This window comes from Cervus elaphus, chromosome 6 (assembly GCF_910594005.1).
Source record: "Cervus elaphus chromosome 6, mCerEla1.1, whole genome shotgun sequence".
NCBI lineage: Eukaryota > Metazoa > Chordata > Mammalia > Artiodactyla > Cervidae > Cervus > Cervus elaphus.
This window is the reverse complement of record NC_057820.1, coordinates 44,060,491-44,075,273: the sequence shown is the minus strand read 5'-3', so window position 1 is coordinate 44,075,273 and position 14,783 is coordinate 44,060,491. Positions and strand designations below refer to the sequence as shown.

The window sequence follows — 14,783 nt, the reverse complement described above, 5'->3', positions numbered from 1 at the left end:
CCCTCAAGAAGCTGCTCTACACACCAATTTTAAAATATGAACATCACTACATCAGTGGATCTCTACAGCATATGAGACTCTTCCTGAAAGATATTAAATGCGCTGGTGGGGACTTTCCTGGTGGTCCAGTGGTTAAGACTCCATGCTTCCACTCCAGGGGGTACAGGTTCCTTCCCTGATTGGAGAAGGAAGATCCTGCATACTGTGGGGCCTAAAAAAAGTTAAGAGAGAAAGAAGAAGAAAAAAGTGCTGGTATCTTGGCCCCAGCAAGATACCTCCTTCCCCCTCCCCCATTCTGATTTAACTCATTTAAACTCTCCATGCTATAATCTGCAAGTATCTAGATTTAGATTTAAAGCAAGAGAGTTTGAGAAAAACATCTACTTCTGCTTTATTGACTACACCAAAGTCTTTGACTGTGTGGATCACAACAAACTGGAAAATTCTTCGAGAGATGGGAATACCAGACCATGTTACCTGACTTCTGAAAATCTGTATACAGGTCAAGAAGCAACAGTTAGAACCGGACATAGAACAACAGACTGGTTCCGAATTGGGAAAGGAGTGTGTCAAGGCTGTATATTGTCACCCTGCTTATTTAACTTATATGCAGAGTATATCATGTGAAATGCCAGGCTGGATGAAACACAAGCTGGAATCAAGATTGCCAGGAGAAATATCAATAACCTCAGATATGCAGATGACACCACCCTTATGGCAGAAAGTGAAGAACTAAAGAGCCTCTTGATGAAAGTGAAAGAGGAGAATGAAAAAGCTGGCTTAAAGCTCAACATTCAGAAAACTAAGATTATGGCATCCAGTCCCATTATTTCGTGGCAAATAGATGGGGAGACAATGGAAACAGTGAGAGACTTTATTTTGGGGGGCTCCAAAATCACTGCAGATGGTAACTGCAGCCATGAAATTAAAAGACGCTTACTCCTTGGAAGGAAAGTTATGACCAACCTAGACAGCATATTAAAAGGCAGAGACATTGCTTTGCCAACAAAGATCCCTCTCATCAAGGCTATGGTTTTTCCAGTGGTCATGTTTGGATGTGAGAGTTGGACTATAAAGAAAGCTGAGTGCTGAGGAATTGATGCTTTTGAACTGTGGTGTTGGAGAAGACTCTTGAGAGTCCCTTGGACTGCAAGGAGATCGCACCTAAAGGAAATCAGTCCTGAATGTTCAGTGGAAGGACTGATGTTGAAGCTGAAACTCCAGTACTTTGGCACCTGATGCGAAGAACTGACCCACTGGAAAAGACCCTGATGCTGGGAGAGACTGAAGGCAGGAGGAGAAGGGGATGACAGAGGATGTGATGGTTGGATGGAATCACCGACTCGAACGACATGCGGTTTAAGCAAGCTCATGGGAGTTGGTGATGGACAGGGAAGCCTGGTGGGCAGCAGTCCATGGGGTCGCAAAGTCCATAGCGACCGACTGAGCGGCTGAACTGATCTAAATTTAACTGAACTTTACGCGTGCAAAAAAGAAAACATTTGATCAGATCTCTTCTTAAGTGAACTGTTGAAAATGGCTGAATAAATAAGTCTTCTAGAGAAAGAAATACGCACTCCAAATCCCCCAGGTCGGGAGTCATTCTCCAGCGACAAGGCCCGCCCCGGCCTGTCATAGACACGCCCCTCCGGGGAGACCTGATCCCACCCCCTCGCCAAAGGCCAAAGCCGCGACTGCTTCCGTCTCAACACAACCGACTTCCGGCGGGGAGGTGTGTCACGTGCCCGGATATGGGAAGTGGTGGCCGGACGGCTGCTTCCCAGTTCACTGCTTAACTGAGGGGTTCATCTTAGTAACGGTGGCCGCCCCAGTCCTGTCCGGTCTCCGTCTTGGAGGACCCGCCTCGGCACAGCCGGGCTCGGTCCGGCCTTGCGGTAAGCCTTCGGCCGCGGCTGCCGGGCGGTCCTGGCGGCGGCGGACAAATGAACGTAGGAGGGGTGGACGCCAAGGTTCTGAGGCGGCTCCTCAGTCCCCCTGCTGGCTCAGCGCCGGGGGCTGGGTACTGCTTCCTCCGCCGTCAAGGCCTCCGTCTCTTCCCAGCCTTTCTGGCTAAGGGGGAGAGGCCGGTGGGAGGATCCCGTTACCCCTTGTTATCCTGGGGGGCTGGGAGGGCAGCCCTGACATCCTTTTCCGGTTCCGCCCATGAAAATCAGATTTCATCGTGAGAAACGGTCTTGAACAGTTTGTTCTTTGGCTTGGACCAGGAGAGGAGGGCGTGGCAGTACCTTCCCCTTCTTTGTCCAAATCCTCGTTTTTTTCTAAGTCTCCTAAGTGCCTTTCCCTGTTGCCATGCAGTGGCGTGTTCTCTTCAGGGCTCCATGTACTAAGGTGTCTGGATAGCAGACAGGGTACTGCCCACACACACTCACTCACATGACACTGCTAGTTGCAAGTTATCTGTCACATCCTGTAGTGATCCGGCTGCATTTAAGGAAACAAGGACCGCATAGAGTATTGTGGCTGACTGCCTCTGGAACGTGGTCAGACATGGGTTCTTATACCTGGGAAATAGTTCTAAAGAACCTCTAATGATTTATTCACTGACTTAACCAAAAAAGTGCTGTAAACACTGGAGAGTTACGCCATCTTTATAAGGTAGATGCCGTGGAAGGCAAGAATCTTCCTGTCTTCGTGGATATGTCTGTCATATTCACCATGGTAACCTAGAATTTTGCCTGACACTTAGTAGGCGTCAGTGTTTGCTGAACGTGTAGTGCTTTTCATTCTGCCTAACTCCTTTATCAACTGTGCCTAGTTTCTCTCTTGTTTTTACCGTTTACCATACTGTCAGTCCTTGCTTTTGACCAAAGAGGGGCTAGATGATAGATGCTGGCCACTAATAGTCATTCATTCATTTAACCAGTTTTTATAATTCAGCTGAGATTTCCTCAAGAGGTATTTGTTTAGTACCTACTAAGAAGGAACATGAAACTGCTAAAACACCTCCTCCCCCAGCCATCCCCCCGCCCCTTGAAGAGGGTTCTTGAGATCCAGGAACTTGTGACTTTATGAACCAGTTGGACAGTAAGTGCTGGGTGTTTAACAAATGCAGTGAGTGGTATAGCAGTTGAGAGATCAATTTGGATTAAGGTATGTATTGAATCAGTTCACTTTATTCGCTCAGTCCTGTTCAGCTCTGTGACCGCCATGGACTGCAGCATGCCAAGATTCCCTGTCCATCACCAGCTCCCAGAGCTTGCTCAGACTTATCTCCATCAAGTCAGTGATGCCATCCAACCATCTCATCCTCTGTCGTCCTCTTCTCCCTTCAACCTTTCCCAGCATCAGGGTCTTTTTCAAGGAGTTGTTTGCATCAGATGGCCAAAGTATTGGAGTTTCAGCTTAGCATCAGCCCTTCCACTGAACATTCAGGACTGATTTCCTTTAGGATTGTCTGTGTTGAATCAAGTTCATGTAAATTATGGAATGTAGTTAGGATTTGGGTAGATGATACCCTCTGCATAGAAAATCTCCTAAGCAAAGATTTAAAGGCTGGAATGAGCAAAACAGAAAAAGAGACACAGAAGTACAGACAGACTTTTGAACTCTGTGGGAGAAGGTGAGGGTGGGATGTTTCGAAAGAACAGCATGTATATTATCTATGGTGAAACAGATCACCAGCCCAGGTGGGATGCGTGAGACAAGTGCTCGGGCCTGGTGCACTGGGAAGACCCAGAGGAATCGGGTGGAGAGGGAGGTGGGAGGGGGGATTGGGATGGGGAATACGTGTAAATCTATGGCTGATTCATATCAATGTATGACAAAACCCACTGAAATGTTGTGAAGTAATTGGCCTCCAACTAATAAAAAAAAAATAAAAATTAAAAAAAAAAGTAAAAATAAAATAAAGGCTGGAATGATCAGAGGGCTTGGAGTGAAAGTTTTGTCTTTGGGAGCATTAGGAAAGTGTTGAGCAAGGGCACATTATGATGAAAGGTATGTTTTAGTATTATTTACCGAGCATTTTGGGGTTATGGAAGCTTGCAAAAAGGTAACCAGATGCTGTGGTGTTAAATAGATGTAGTTGGTGTGAACCTGGATTGTACCTTGGCAGTAGGACCAGAAAGGATAAATTATGTGTGAAGTGAAGTCGCTCAGTCGTGTCCGACTCTTTGGGACCCCATGGACTGTAGCCTACCAGGCTCCGCCATCCGTGGGATTTTCCAGGCAAGAGTACTGGAGTGGGTAAATTATGTGTAGATGAAGGAAAATTAGCAAAATGCTTTAGCTGTCAGGTTATTTGGTGCCTTTATTTTGGTGAATTTATTAACTGTCTGCTATGTCTTTGCCAAGTTCTGGGAATATAAGGATGAATAAGACACAGGCCTTGCCTGCGAGGAAATGTTCTTAATGGGGAAAAGAATACAACTAACTGGACAATATGGTTTGTAAGTGCTGTGCTAGCAGAGTAGAGGGGAAATGTTAGAGAAGTAGGAAAGGGATTTTTTTTTTTTTTTTTGGCGTGTGTGACTGTTTCACAAAAGAGGTCATATTTTAGCAGGATGAATTGGAATTTCCCAGGGAGAAAAGAATTTGAGAAAAAAGAAATTGCATGAACAAGAGCCTGGAGATAGAAAAGCAAACTGGCCAGTATCCAGCGTGGCTTCGGCAAAGGATAGAGTTGAGCTTTTAGCATATGGGTAGAATCTAGAACATGTGAAGAGATAGTAACGTAGACATTTTATAATGGGTGCAATGGAGGTTAAAATGGAATGTAGAAAGATGGAGAAGAAAGCAGTTGGGGAAACTTGCTCTTCATGGTTTTATATTCTCTCCAGGGTAGATGGTGAAGTCATCTGCAGAGAGGGAGTAGACTGACAGAGTTGGGGGTTGAAGGAGAAAAAAAGGATTTGCAACACCAATGGAGTAGAAGGAGGGATCATCAAAGGAAGTGTTAAGGAATTGCTGAGCGGCATTGAAAGTTTAGCATTGATTGAATTTAAAATTAAAAGTTGTAATGAGTATAGTGGGCATGGATATGAGACCTTCTTAAGTGCTAGATGGTAGCCCAGGAGAAGGAGAGAAAAAAGACAGTTTATGGAGATTGATGAGCAGGGTGAACTGGCCTACAAATGGAGCAAAATCATTGAAAGGAATGATCTGGGTGTATGGAAATAAACACTGCCTCCAGGCTAGACTGGGAAGGAAATTAAGCTTGGAGAGGCCAGATGGTCTAAGAGAACAGGATGAAAGGGGAGATCAGAAGACTGGAGGCTGAGATGAGGGGGAATAGGGATGGAAGTGGGAAGATGTGGTTTTTCTGAGAAAAGCAATTTTTTTGAATTGGAGCAGAGATAGAAATGTTACAGATTGAGTAAAATAGAGGAGCTTTCAAAAGAGTCATTGTATTATAAAAATACATTTAAAGTCACTTATTTAAAACTCATAATTCCTTCATTTTCCCACAGAAACAGTGTTAGAAGTAGAAGTTAATTTCCTAAGCCAGCTCACATGTACTAAATACTATACACCTGCATTGGAAATAGTGATACACACACACACACACACACACACACACAAATATGTATTCAGTACATTTAACAAATAAAATTGAAAATATTTAAGTTGCTATTTGAAAAAAGACACTGAATTAGATGGATGAGAAAAGGAAGACGAGTGGAAAACTGTTTTATAACAACAGCTTTTTAAAGATATAATTAATATACCATAAAATTCACCCTTTTTGAGTATATAATTCAGTGGTTTTCAGTATATTCACAGTGTTATACATCCATCAATACTGTCTAATTGAAGGACATATTCATTATCCCCGAAAGAAGCCCTTACACATTAGCAGTCACTCCTTATGCCTGCTTGCCCCCCACCCCTGGCAACCAGAAATCAGTCTGTCTGTGTGGATTTGTCTACTCTGGACATTTCATATAAAAGGAATCATGAAATATGTGGCCCTTTGCAACTGATTTCTTTCACTTAACATAATGTCTTTAGGATTCATCTGTGTGTCAGTAGTATGTATTAGTACTTTGCTCCTTTTTATGGCCAAATAATATGCCACTGTATGGATATATTTCATTTTGTTGTTCCCCAGGACATTTGAGATGTTTCCACTTTGGGCTATTGTGAATAAGGCTGCAGTGGATGTTTATGGGCGTGTTTTTGTGTGGACAGACATTTTCAGTTCTCTTGAGTATATACCTAGGAGTGGAATTGCTGGGTCATGTGGTAAATTCACATTTAACTGTTTGAGGAACCACCAAATTATTTTCCAGAGCAGCCGCAGTATTTTACAGTCATCAGGAGTATATGAGAGCTCCCTTACCAACACTTGTCTTTCTAATTTTAGCCATCCTAGCAGGTGTAAATTGGTAGGTATCTCATTGTTTTCATTTATGATTCCCTAATGGCTAATGATGTTGAGCATCTTTCCATGTCATTTTTAACCATTCATATGTCTTCTTGGAGAGATGTCTCGCAAACTCTTTGCTCAGTTTTTAATTGGGTTATTTGTTTTTTTGTTGTTGAGTTGTAAAAGTTATTTATATAAGAAATTTATATTTAAATATTGGGAATGGGCCTTTTAATTTTTCTTAAATCTTTTTAAAAAATATTTAATATTTGGTGAGCACTTCCAAAGATCTTAGAGTTTGATAATACTGGTTCTCTAATTTCTTTTCCAAACACACAGTGTCTTATCTTTATGATGTTAGTGTACAAATGTATGAAATTACTCCCCCATGCTTATTAACCATAAATAAGGTCTTTTCCTAATCCTAAATGGAACAATATAAGAAGAATGATTTTGACGAGTGTAATATCTATACTCTGAATTTTTCAGCTGAGTAAACATGACAGCAATCAAGCATGCATTACAAAGAGACATTTTTACTCCGAATGATGAACGCCTGCTGAGTATTGTCAATGTCTGCAAGGCAGGAAAAAAGAAAAAGAACTGTTTTTTATGTGCCACGGGTGAGTATTTAATAAGGAAAGATTTCTTTTATTCCTTGGAGACATTTCCTGGTTGTTTATAAAATATTCTCATTGTCTCTATGATTGGAAAAACTGTTGGGCCAGCAAATTCATTTTTTTCAGTTGTCTTTAATTAAATCTTAAAAAGATACAAAAGCACTTCCATAACTTATAAAGGTATGAACACTTGTGTAGCCACCACCCAGAATAAAAGGAATATTACCGTTACCTTTGAAGTCGCTTGTGTACCCTGCCCTGCTCCCATTCCCTTTCCTCCCTCATTAAGAGGTAACAAGTATCCTGAGTTTTGATTTACTGTTTCCTTGCTTTTCTTTATCATTTTGCCACATATGTTTGTAATCTCAAATAATATATTATCAGATTTGCTTTAAACTGAGCATAAGTTGAATTGTAACACATGTATTCATTTGTGACTTCCACTCATCAGTAGGTTCATGTTAGTGAGTGTTACCTCTGTTTTTCTCCCATGGCTGTAAGTCTTTTATTTCCATTGCTATGTAGTGTTCTATTCTGAGAGTACAGCTGTTTACTTACCCATCCTACTAGTGATGACCAGGAGATTTGTCTCCAGGTTTTGCTATTCAGGCAACAAAACATGTTTGTCCTTGTCTGCCAGTATATAGGCAAGAATTTTCTGGGGTAGATAGCTAAGTATGAGATTGCTGGGTCACGGGCATGTGAATGTTCAACACTATAATAACAGATTATTTTCAAAAGTAGTTGTACTGATTGTACTCCCACAGGCAGTGTGTATTTTGGGTTCTCCACATCTTACTCTAAACTTGGTTTTGACACTGGGTTTTGACAGACTGTCAATTGTTTCCAATCTGGCGAGTGTGGAATAGAATCTCATTGTGGTTTTAAACTGTATTTCCCTAAATAAAAATGAGATTACGTCTCTGTTCATGAATTTGTCAGTCATTTATTGCCTAAATTTGCCTGTTTAAGCCTTCTGTTCATTTTTCTACTGTATTGGTTGTCCTTTTCGGTTGGTTGATTCTTTGAGGTCTTTATATAATGTGGGTGCTAATTTGTTGGTTATATGCATCCTGGCTTGTGGCTTGTGGTTTCTCGTTTTAAGATGCCTTTGATGACATTTATAATTTTAATGAAATCAGATTAGTCAATCTGATCGTTTATCTGACCACTTACGGCCTTTTTGTCTCTTGTTTAAGATGTCCTTCCCTCCCCTGTCATGTGTCATGTCGTGTGTGAGTCGCTCGGTCGTGTCTGACTCTTTGTGACCCCGTGCATTGTAGCTCACTAGGCTGCTCTGTCCATGGGATTCTCCAGGCAAGAATACTGGAGTGGGTTGCCACTCTCTTCTCCAGGGGATCTTCCCTACCGAGGGATGAAACCCAGGTCACCTGCATTGCAGGCGGATTCTTTACCGTCTAAGCCACCAGGGAAGCTCTTAAAAGTATTCTCCTGTATTACCGTCTACAAGTTTTATAATTTTACCTTTCATATTTCAGTCTTTGATTTACCTGTGTCCATGTTTGTAGTGATGTGTTTGTTTTTTTCTGGGCCCTTTCTTATATCTGGTTTTTAATGTTGTCTTGTGGGTATTTCGTTGTTCTATCTAAATTTTATAATCAACCTGTCATGTTCCAAATTTTGTTAGGATTTTTATTGGAATTGTTTTGAATCTGTAGTTCACTTTGGAGAGAATGTGCATTTTTATATAAAATCTTCTTGTTCATGCATATGGTGTGGTTCTCTTGGTCTTTAATGCCTTTCAACAAGGATTATAGTTTAAAAGACTTTAAGTAAGTTTTATAATTTTAAAGGCTTTTGCACATGTGTTGTATTTACTCCTAGGTATTTATTTATTCCTAGATTTTTTATACCATCATAAATGATAATTCTTGTTAGCATTAATACATTTTAAGACTTTATTTTTTTTTAGAGCAGTTTTAGGTTTACAAGAATATTGAGAGGAAGGTACAGAGAATTCCCACTTATACCTTTACCCTTACATGCATAGCTTTTCTCCACCACTCACCACAGTGTCACATTTGTCACCAAAAATAAACCTACATTAACAAATTATAATCACCCGAAGTCCATAGTTTACCTTAGGGTTCAGTCTTGGTGTTGGTTTGGACAAATGGATAATGACATATATCTGTCATTATAATGTCATAGAGTATTGTCACTGCCCTAAAAATTCTCTCTGCTCTGCATGTTCATCTCTTCCCCAATTCCTGGTGACCACTGATCTTTTTACTGTCCCCATAGTTTTGCCTTTTCCAGAAGACCAAATAGTAATTGGAATCAAATAGTACGTAGCATTCTCAGACTGGTTTCTTTCATCTAGTCATATGCATTTAAGTTACCGCCACTGGTTTTCATGGCTTACAGCTTACTCGTTTTTAGCACCACATGACATTCCATTGTCCAGATGTACCACAGTTTACTTACCATTCACCTACTGAGGGACATCTTGGTTGCTTCCAGGTTGTCAGTTTTGAGTAAAGCAGCTATAAACATCCGTGTGCAGGTTTTTGTGTGGACATGTTTTCAGATTCTTTTGGTAAATACTATGGGACATGATTGCTAGACTGTATGGTATGAGTACATTTAGTTTTGTTAGGAAATTGCCAAACTGTCTTCCAAAGCGACTATACCATTTTCAGTTCCCACCATCAGTAGGTGACAGTACATGTTGTTGTACATCCTCACAAGTGTTTGGTCTTGTCAGTGCTCTGGATTTTGGCCATTCTAAGCAGGAAATGACCTCCCACTCCAGTATTCTTGCCTGGGAAATCCCATGGACAGAGGAGCCTGGCGGGCCACAGGCTGTGGGGTCACATAGAGTCAGACACGACTAGTGACTAAGCAACAGTGGGTGTGTAGTGGTATCTCCCTATTGTTTTAATTTGCATTTTCCCCATGAGAAATGATGTGGAGCATCTTTTCATATGTTTATGTACCATCTGTATGTTTTCTTTGGCTGGATGTCTGTCAAGGTCTTTGGCCCTTTTTTTAATCAGAATATTTTTTCTTATTGTTGAGTTTTAAGAGTTTTACTTCTTAAGGAATCTCCCTCTGACCCTGTAGTCTGATTTAGATTCTTTTAGTAATGTGTGTATTCCTCAGTCATAGCATTTGTTATGAAATACTATTCCTGCTTTAGTATCATGTGGTGGCAGTCAAGAATCTGCCTGCCAATGCAGGAGACACAGATTCAGTCCCTGCATCAGGAAGATCCCCTGAAGAAAGAAAGAAGTGGCAACATACTAAAGTATTCTTGCCCAGGACATCCCATGGTCAGAGGAGCCTGGCAGGCTACACAGTCCATGAGGGTCGCAGAGAGTCAGAGACCGCTTAGCGACTAAACAACACCAGGCATTTGACAGCTGTTTGCAATGAATGAATGAATGAAGAATGAGGAAATGAATAAAGTCTCTAATGAAAGTGTATGTTTTATTCAACAGTGACAACTGAACGCCCTGTACAGGTGAAGGTGGTCAAAGTCAAGAAATCTGATAAAGGAGATTTTTACAAAAGGCAGATTGCTTGGGCCCTTCGAGACCTGGCTGTGGTAGATGCCAAGGATGCTATTAAAGTATGTTTTTCTTTTTTTCTTTGACATGTCTTTCATTTTAGAACATAGTATATTGACTTCTAAGATGATCTAAACTTATTTTGTGACCCAGTGGTTCACCACCTAACCTTGAATTAGACTACAGTGTATGGTCCAGCCTTCCATTCTCCCACTTCTCAGTCTCAGGCTACTGAAAATAAGTAAATATGTAAGCTTGTTTCATTGTTTGTGGGTTTTTTTGAGCTGCAGTTATGTTTGTTCATAAGCTACATAATTAGAGCAAAATAACCTTGACTGTACATTTCTTTGTTTAGATTAGGAATACTTAGTATAGAATCCGTGAATTAGTATGGATTTTAAGGTGGTTTGTAGTGTGAGTTTTTAAAAAAATCATTGTTTTGGTAAAACCTTATTCAAAATCACATAAAAAAAGAAAAAAGAAAAAAAATCACGAAAAGTATAATCAAAGTGAATCTTCCTCAGGTAGCCCTCACAAATTAATGCAGAATCATCGGCTGAGGCAGCTGAGCCGGCCCTGTGAAGCCATGGTTTGAACATTGTGGCTCAAGTGAAGGCGCTGAGTTACACCCCTTATTCTAAGGACTTTAAAGAGTACAGTTGTTGTTGTTAAGTCACTAAGTCATGCCCAACTCTTCTGCGACCCCATGGACTGTAGCCCACCAGGCTCCTCTGTCAATGGGATTTTCCAGGCAACAATACTGAAGTAGGCTGCCATTTCCTTCTCCAGAAAGAATAAAATGTAAGATATTAAAGAAGTAAGATATCACACCTTTCGCTTAAGTCACTCTCAAATTCCAAGAAGGTTGAATAATATAATCATGATAAAGGAGCACCTTTATTCCTGACAGTTCAAGGCTTTTCACAGCTGTACCCCTTAAATTAAAAAAAAAAGAAGTCAAGTAGAGCTCTCAGGTTAAAGCATGTGCCTCCTCCTCCTCCTCAGCCTCTCTAAGCCTGCCCTCGTCTTCCTCTGCAGCCCACGGGCCCTCCCAGAGGTGCCTTGCAGCATATCCTCCGTACTGTGGATGGGGCAAGGCTTACAGTACTGGAACTGCAGGTGCCCTTTGAGTGAGCTCTTCAGGTCCTTACATTGATTCAAAAGGCACAGGGGAGTGAAAAGCTCTGCCTTTGTAGAGCAGCCTGATAAAATACAAGTCTGGTTTTAGGCTGACCCTGATTCAGACCTCTGAGGATCTAAAAGCTGGACAGAATGACAAGCAGTTGAGTCAGGTGCAAACAAATTTTTTAAAGAGACAAAAACAAGTTTAGGAGAGTCCTGCGTATCTGTGGAGTTGTGATTTCTTTCAAAGTGGAGAGAATGCCTCTTTAAGTATTTTAGGGAAACGGGGCCTTTGTTCATTCCTACAAAGCACCCAATTTTTTAAAAAATGTGGAATGTGGAAAACGGTGTCTGACAGGTGCTTTGAGTGTGGGTGCATGTGTATGTATTTGAAAAGAACATGAAAATGAGATTTTTAAAAACACTTTGCATTATATAATAATTTCTGTTAACATGGGAAGCATCAAGAGGAAAGATTTTCTGTTTAAGACAAAATACTTTAAGGGCTTTTTAGAAACTCACCTTGATTAAAAAGCTTTCTTCTCTTCAATAGTTTTACATTTCATAAGCCCATTGACTTGTGTAATTCACTAACATTGCTGAATGCTTATTTGAATACGTTCCTCAGCTGACACCTCATTGCTGACTTGCTTAATGGATTTTTTTTTTTTCATTTTATGCAAGCACCTTCGTATGTGTATGCTATATATGGATATAAAACATAAAAATTTTATACACAGCCTAACAGCCATTTAGCATCACACATTGATTTGTGTGAGTGTTGGTGCTGGAGCACTCAGCTTCTTTTATGGCATTATGGGAAATATTCCCGGGGAAGAGGTCATTTCCCATCAAGTTTCGTGTTAGTTGCCAAGACTGTTAGATTTCTTTATAGATTACCTTTTTTTTAAAGTGTATTTTACTGAAGTACCGTTGATTTACAATGTTGTGTTAATTTCTGCTCTACAGCAAAGGGATTCAGTTAGACATATATATATATATTCTTTTCCATTATAGTTTATCACAGGATATTGAATACAGTTCCCTGTGCTATACAGTTGGACCTTGTTTATTCATTCTCTCTCTCTCTCTCTCTATATATATATATAGTTTGCATCTGCTAATCCCAGACTCCCAACATGTCCCCCCCCCCCACTTTTCCTTCCCCTTGGCAACCCCAAGTTTGTTCTCTGTGTCTGTGAGTCTCTTTCTCTTTTGCAGATAAGTTCATTTGTGTCATGTTTTGTATTCCATATATAAATGATATATGGTATTTGTCCTTCTCTGACTTTCTTCACTTAGTATGACAGTCTCTAGTTGCATCCATTTGTTGTAAATTGCATTGTCTCATTCTTTTTTATGGCTGAGTAGTATTTCAGTGTATATATGTACCATATCATCTTTATCCATTCATTTGTTGGTGGATATTTAGGTGGTCTCTATGTCTTGACTATTGTGAATAGTGCTACAGAGAACATTGGGATGCGTGTATCTTTTCAGATTATAGTTTTGTCCAATACATGCCCAGGAATGGGATTGCTAGATCATATGGCAACTCTGTTTTTAGTCTTTTGAGGAACCTCCATACTGTTTTTCATAGTGACTGCAACAATTTATTACAATTACTTTTTCATTGTAAATGAAAGTTTTTAATCTCTTGTCATTTTAGTTCTGCTTATTGAGCTATAAATTAATTAATACAACCATCCTACTGTAATATGTCAAGTCTTAATCATTAAATTATCTCAGATCTTCATAATACAAGTCTGGTATCACTTTCCTTCCATGTTTGTGGTCTTTATTTATATTTTACCCCCCTAAACAACACTTTAAACTAATGGAATGTATGATTAGCCTTCTACAGGACATTAAAAACATTTGAGACTATTTTTTAATTCCTTAGATGTGAAGAAAAGTATACATCTATGTGTTTTCATTTTTTATATAGTAATCAAGTAGTTCTGCATTCAAGGGAGAATATCAAGGCATGAAATTATTTATGTAATAATTTTTCTGCAGTTCTCTCACATCAATTGAACTTCTTTTTCATTAAAATAAGGCCACCAGTACTTTTTACTTTTGAAACACTCTTAATTATTCTGTGTTTTCAGAATTGATCAGGAGCAGTCCCTCGTTTCCACCTCATGTGTTCTTGGAAACCACACTCAGATATAAATTGTATTTTTTCTCATATGTTATAAGGAATTAGTGTCAAATCACAGTTATGAATAATAGCACATTATTAAAGAAAAAGTGTAACTCTGAAACCCCAAAAGGCAATTTAAAAAGAAAAATCAAAACTCAACACCATTGTCATCTTATAAATTAGGAAGCTGAAACACCTGCCGTTAAGTAGACATCCTGTACTTTCACGTATAGACCTAAGGGATATAGAAGGGAAATTGCCAACTATGTTGTTTTTAATTCAGCTTCTTTTGGGAGGCAAATAAATTTTTGCTATAAGTTGAATTTTCTAAACCATTTTCTACAAGTTACTTAGTTGATTTTTAATGGTGATTTTTGTTTCCAACAACAGCTTCAGCTTTTTGTTTTATTGAATTATAGATATTGTGTATTTTTATTGCAGGAAAATCCTGAATTTGATTTACATTTTGAAAAAATATATAAATGGGTTGCCAGCAGCACTGCTGAAAAGAATGCATTTATTTCATGCATTTGGAAATTAAATCAGCGATATCTTCGGAAGAAAATTGATTTTGTCAATGTTAGCTCACAGCTTCTGGAAGGTAAAGTTAAATAAAAATGTATATGTAAAATAAAGTATATCTGTAAGTGAATATATAATTTGGCATTCTTCAAAGTAATTAAAACTCTGAAATATCTTTTTTAAAAAATAATTTTCCTTGTGCAGAAGTGATGCTTATTTGTTATAGAAAATTGATTCAGTCACTTAATAAACTTAATCCTGAAATATAACTACTGTTAACATTTTGTTAGATGTTCTTCTAGTCTTTTTTTTCTATGCATATTTAAATACTTGTTTTTAAATAAATTTACGTTGTTACCTCCCATTCTTTTTCATATAATGTGTCGTGAACATTTTCCATGTTATTAAACATTTACTGAACAGTATTTTTAATGGCACCATAGTATTCCATTGTATTGGATATACAATGTATTGGATATTTTTTAACTAGTCTCTTTTTAAAAGTTTTACAA

The 14,783-nt window shown here is 39.2% G+C and overlaps 1 protein-coding gene across 5 annotated transcripts in view; it reads left to right on the top strand.

Annotated features, from left to right (window-relative positions):
* Positions 1 to 1,728: 1,728 nt before the first annotated feature.
* EXOC1 (exocyst complex component 1) overlaps positions 1,729 to 14,783 on the top strand; it is a 52,409-nt gene continuing 39,354 nt past the window's right edge. For 4 of the 5 annotated variants that reach the window (XM_043906713.1, XM_043906712.1, XM_043906710.1 and 1 more), the window contains exons 1-4: positions 1,729 to 1,895; positions 6,818 to 6,951; positions 10,413 to 10,543; positions 14,191 to 14,350. In XM_043906713.1, coding sequence (XP_043762648.1) covers positions 6,828 to 6,951; positions 10,413 to 10,543; positions 14,191 to 14,350 — 415 coding nt within the window. In that variant the 5' untranslated portion in view covers positions 1,729 to 1,895; positions 6,818 to 6,827. The remainder of the gene's footprint in view (positions 1,896 to 6,817; positions 6,952 to 10,412; positions 10,544 to 14,190; positions 14,351 to 14,783) is intronic. The other variant, XM_043906714.1, reaches the window with a different exon arrangement.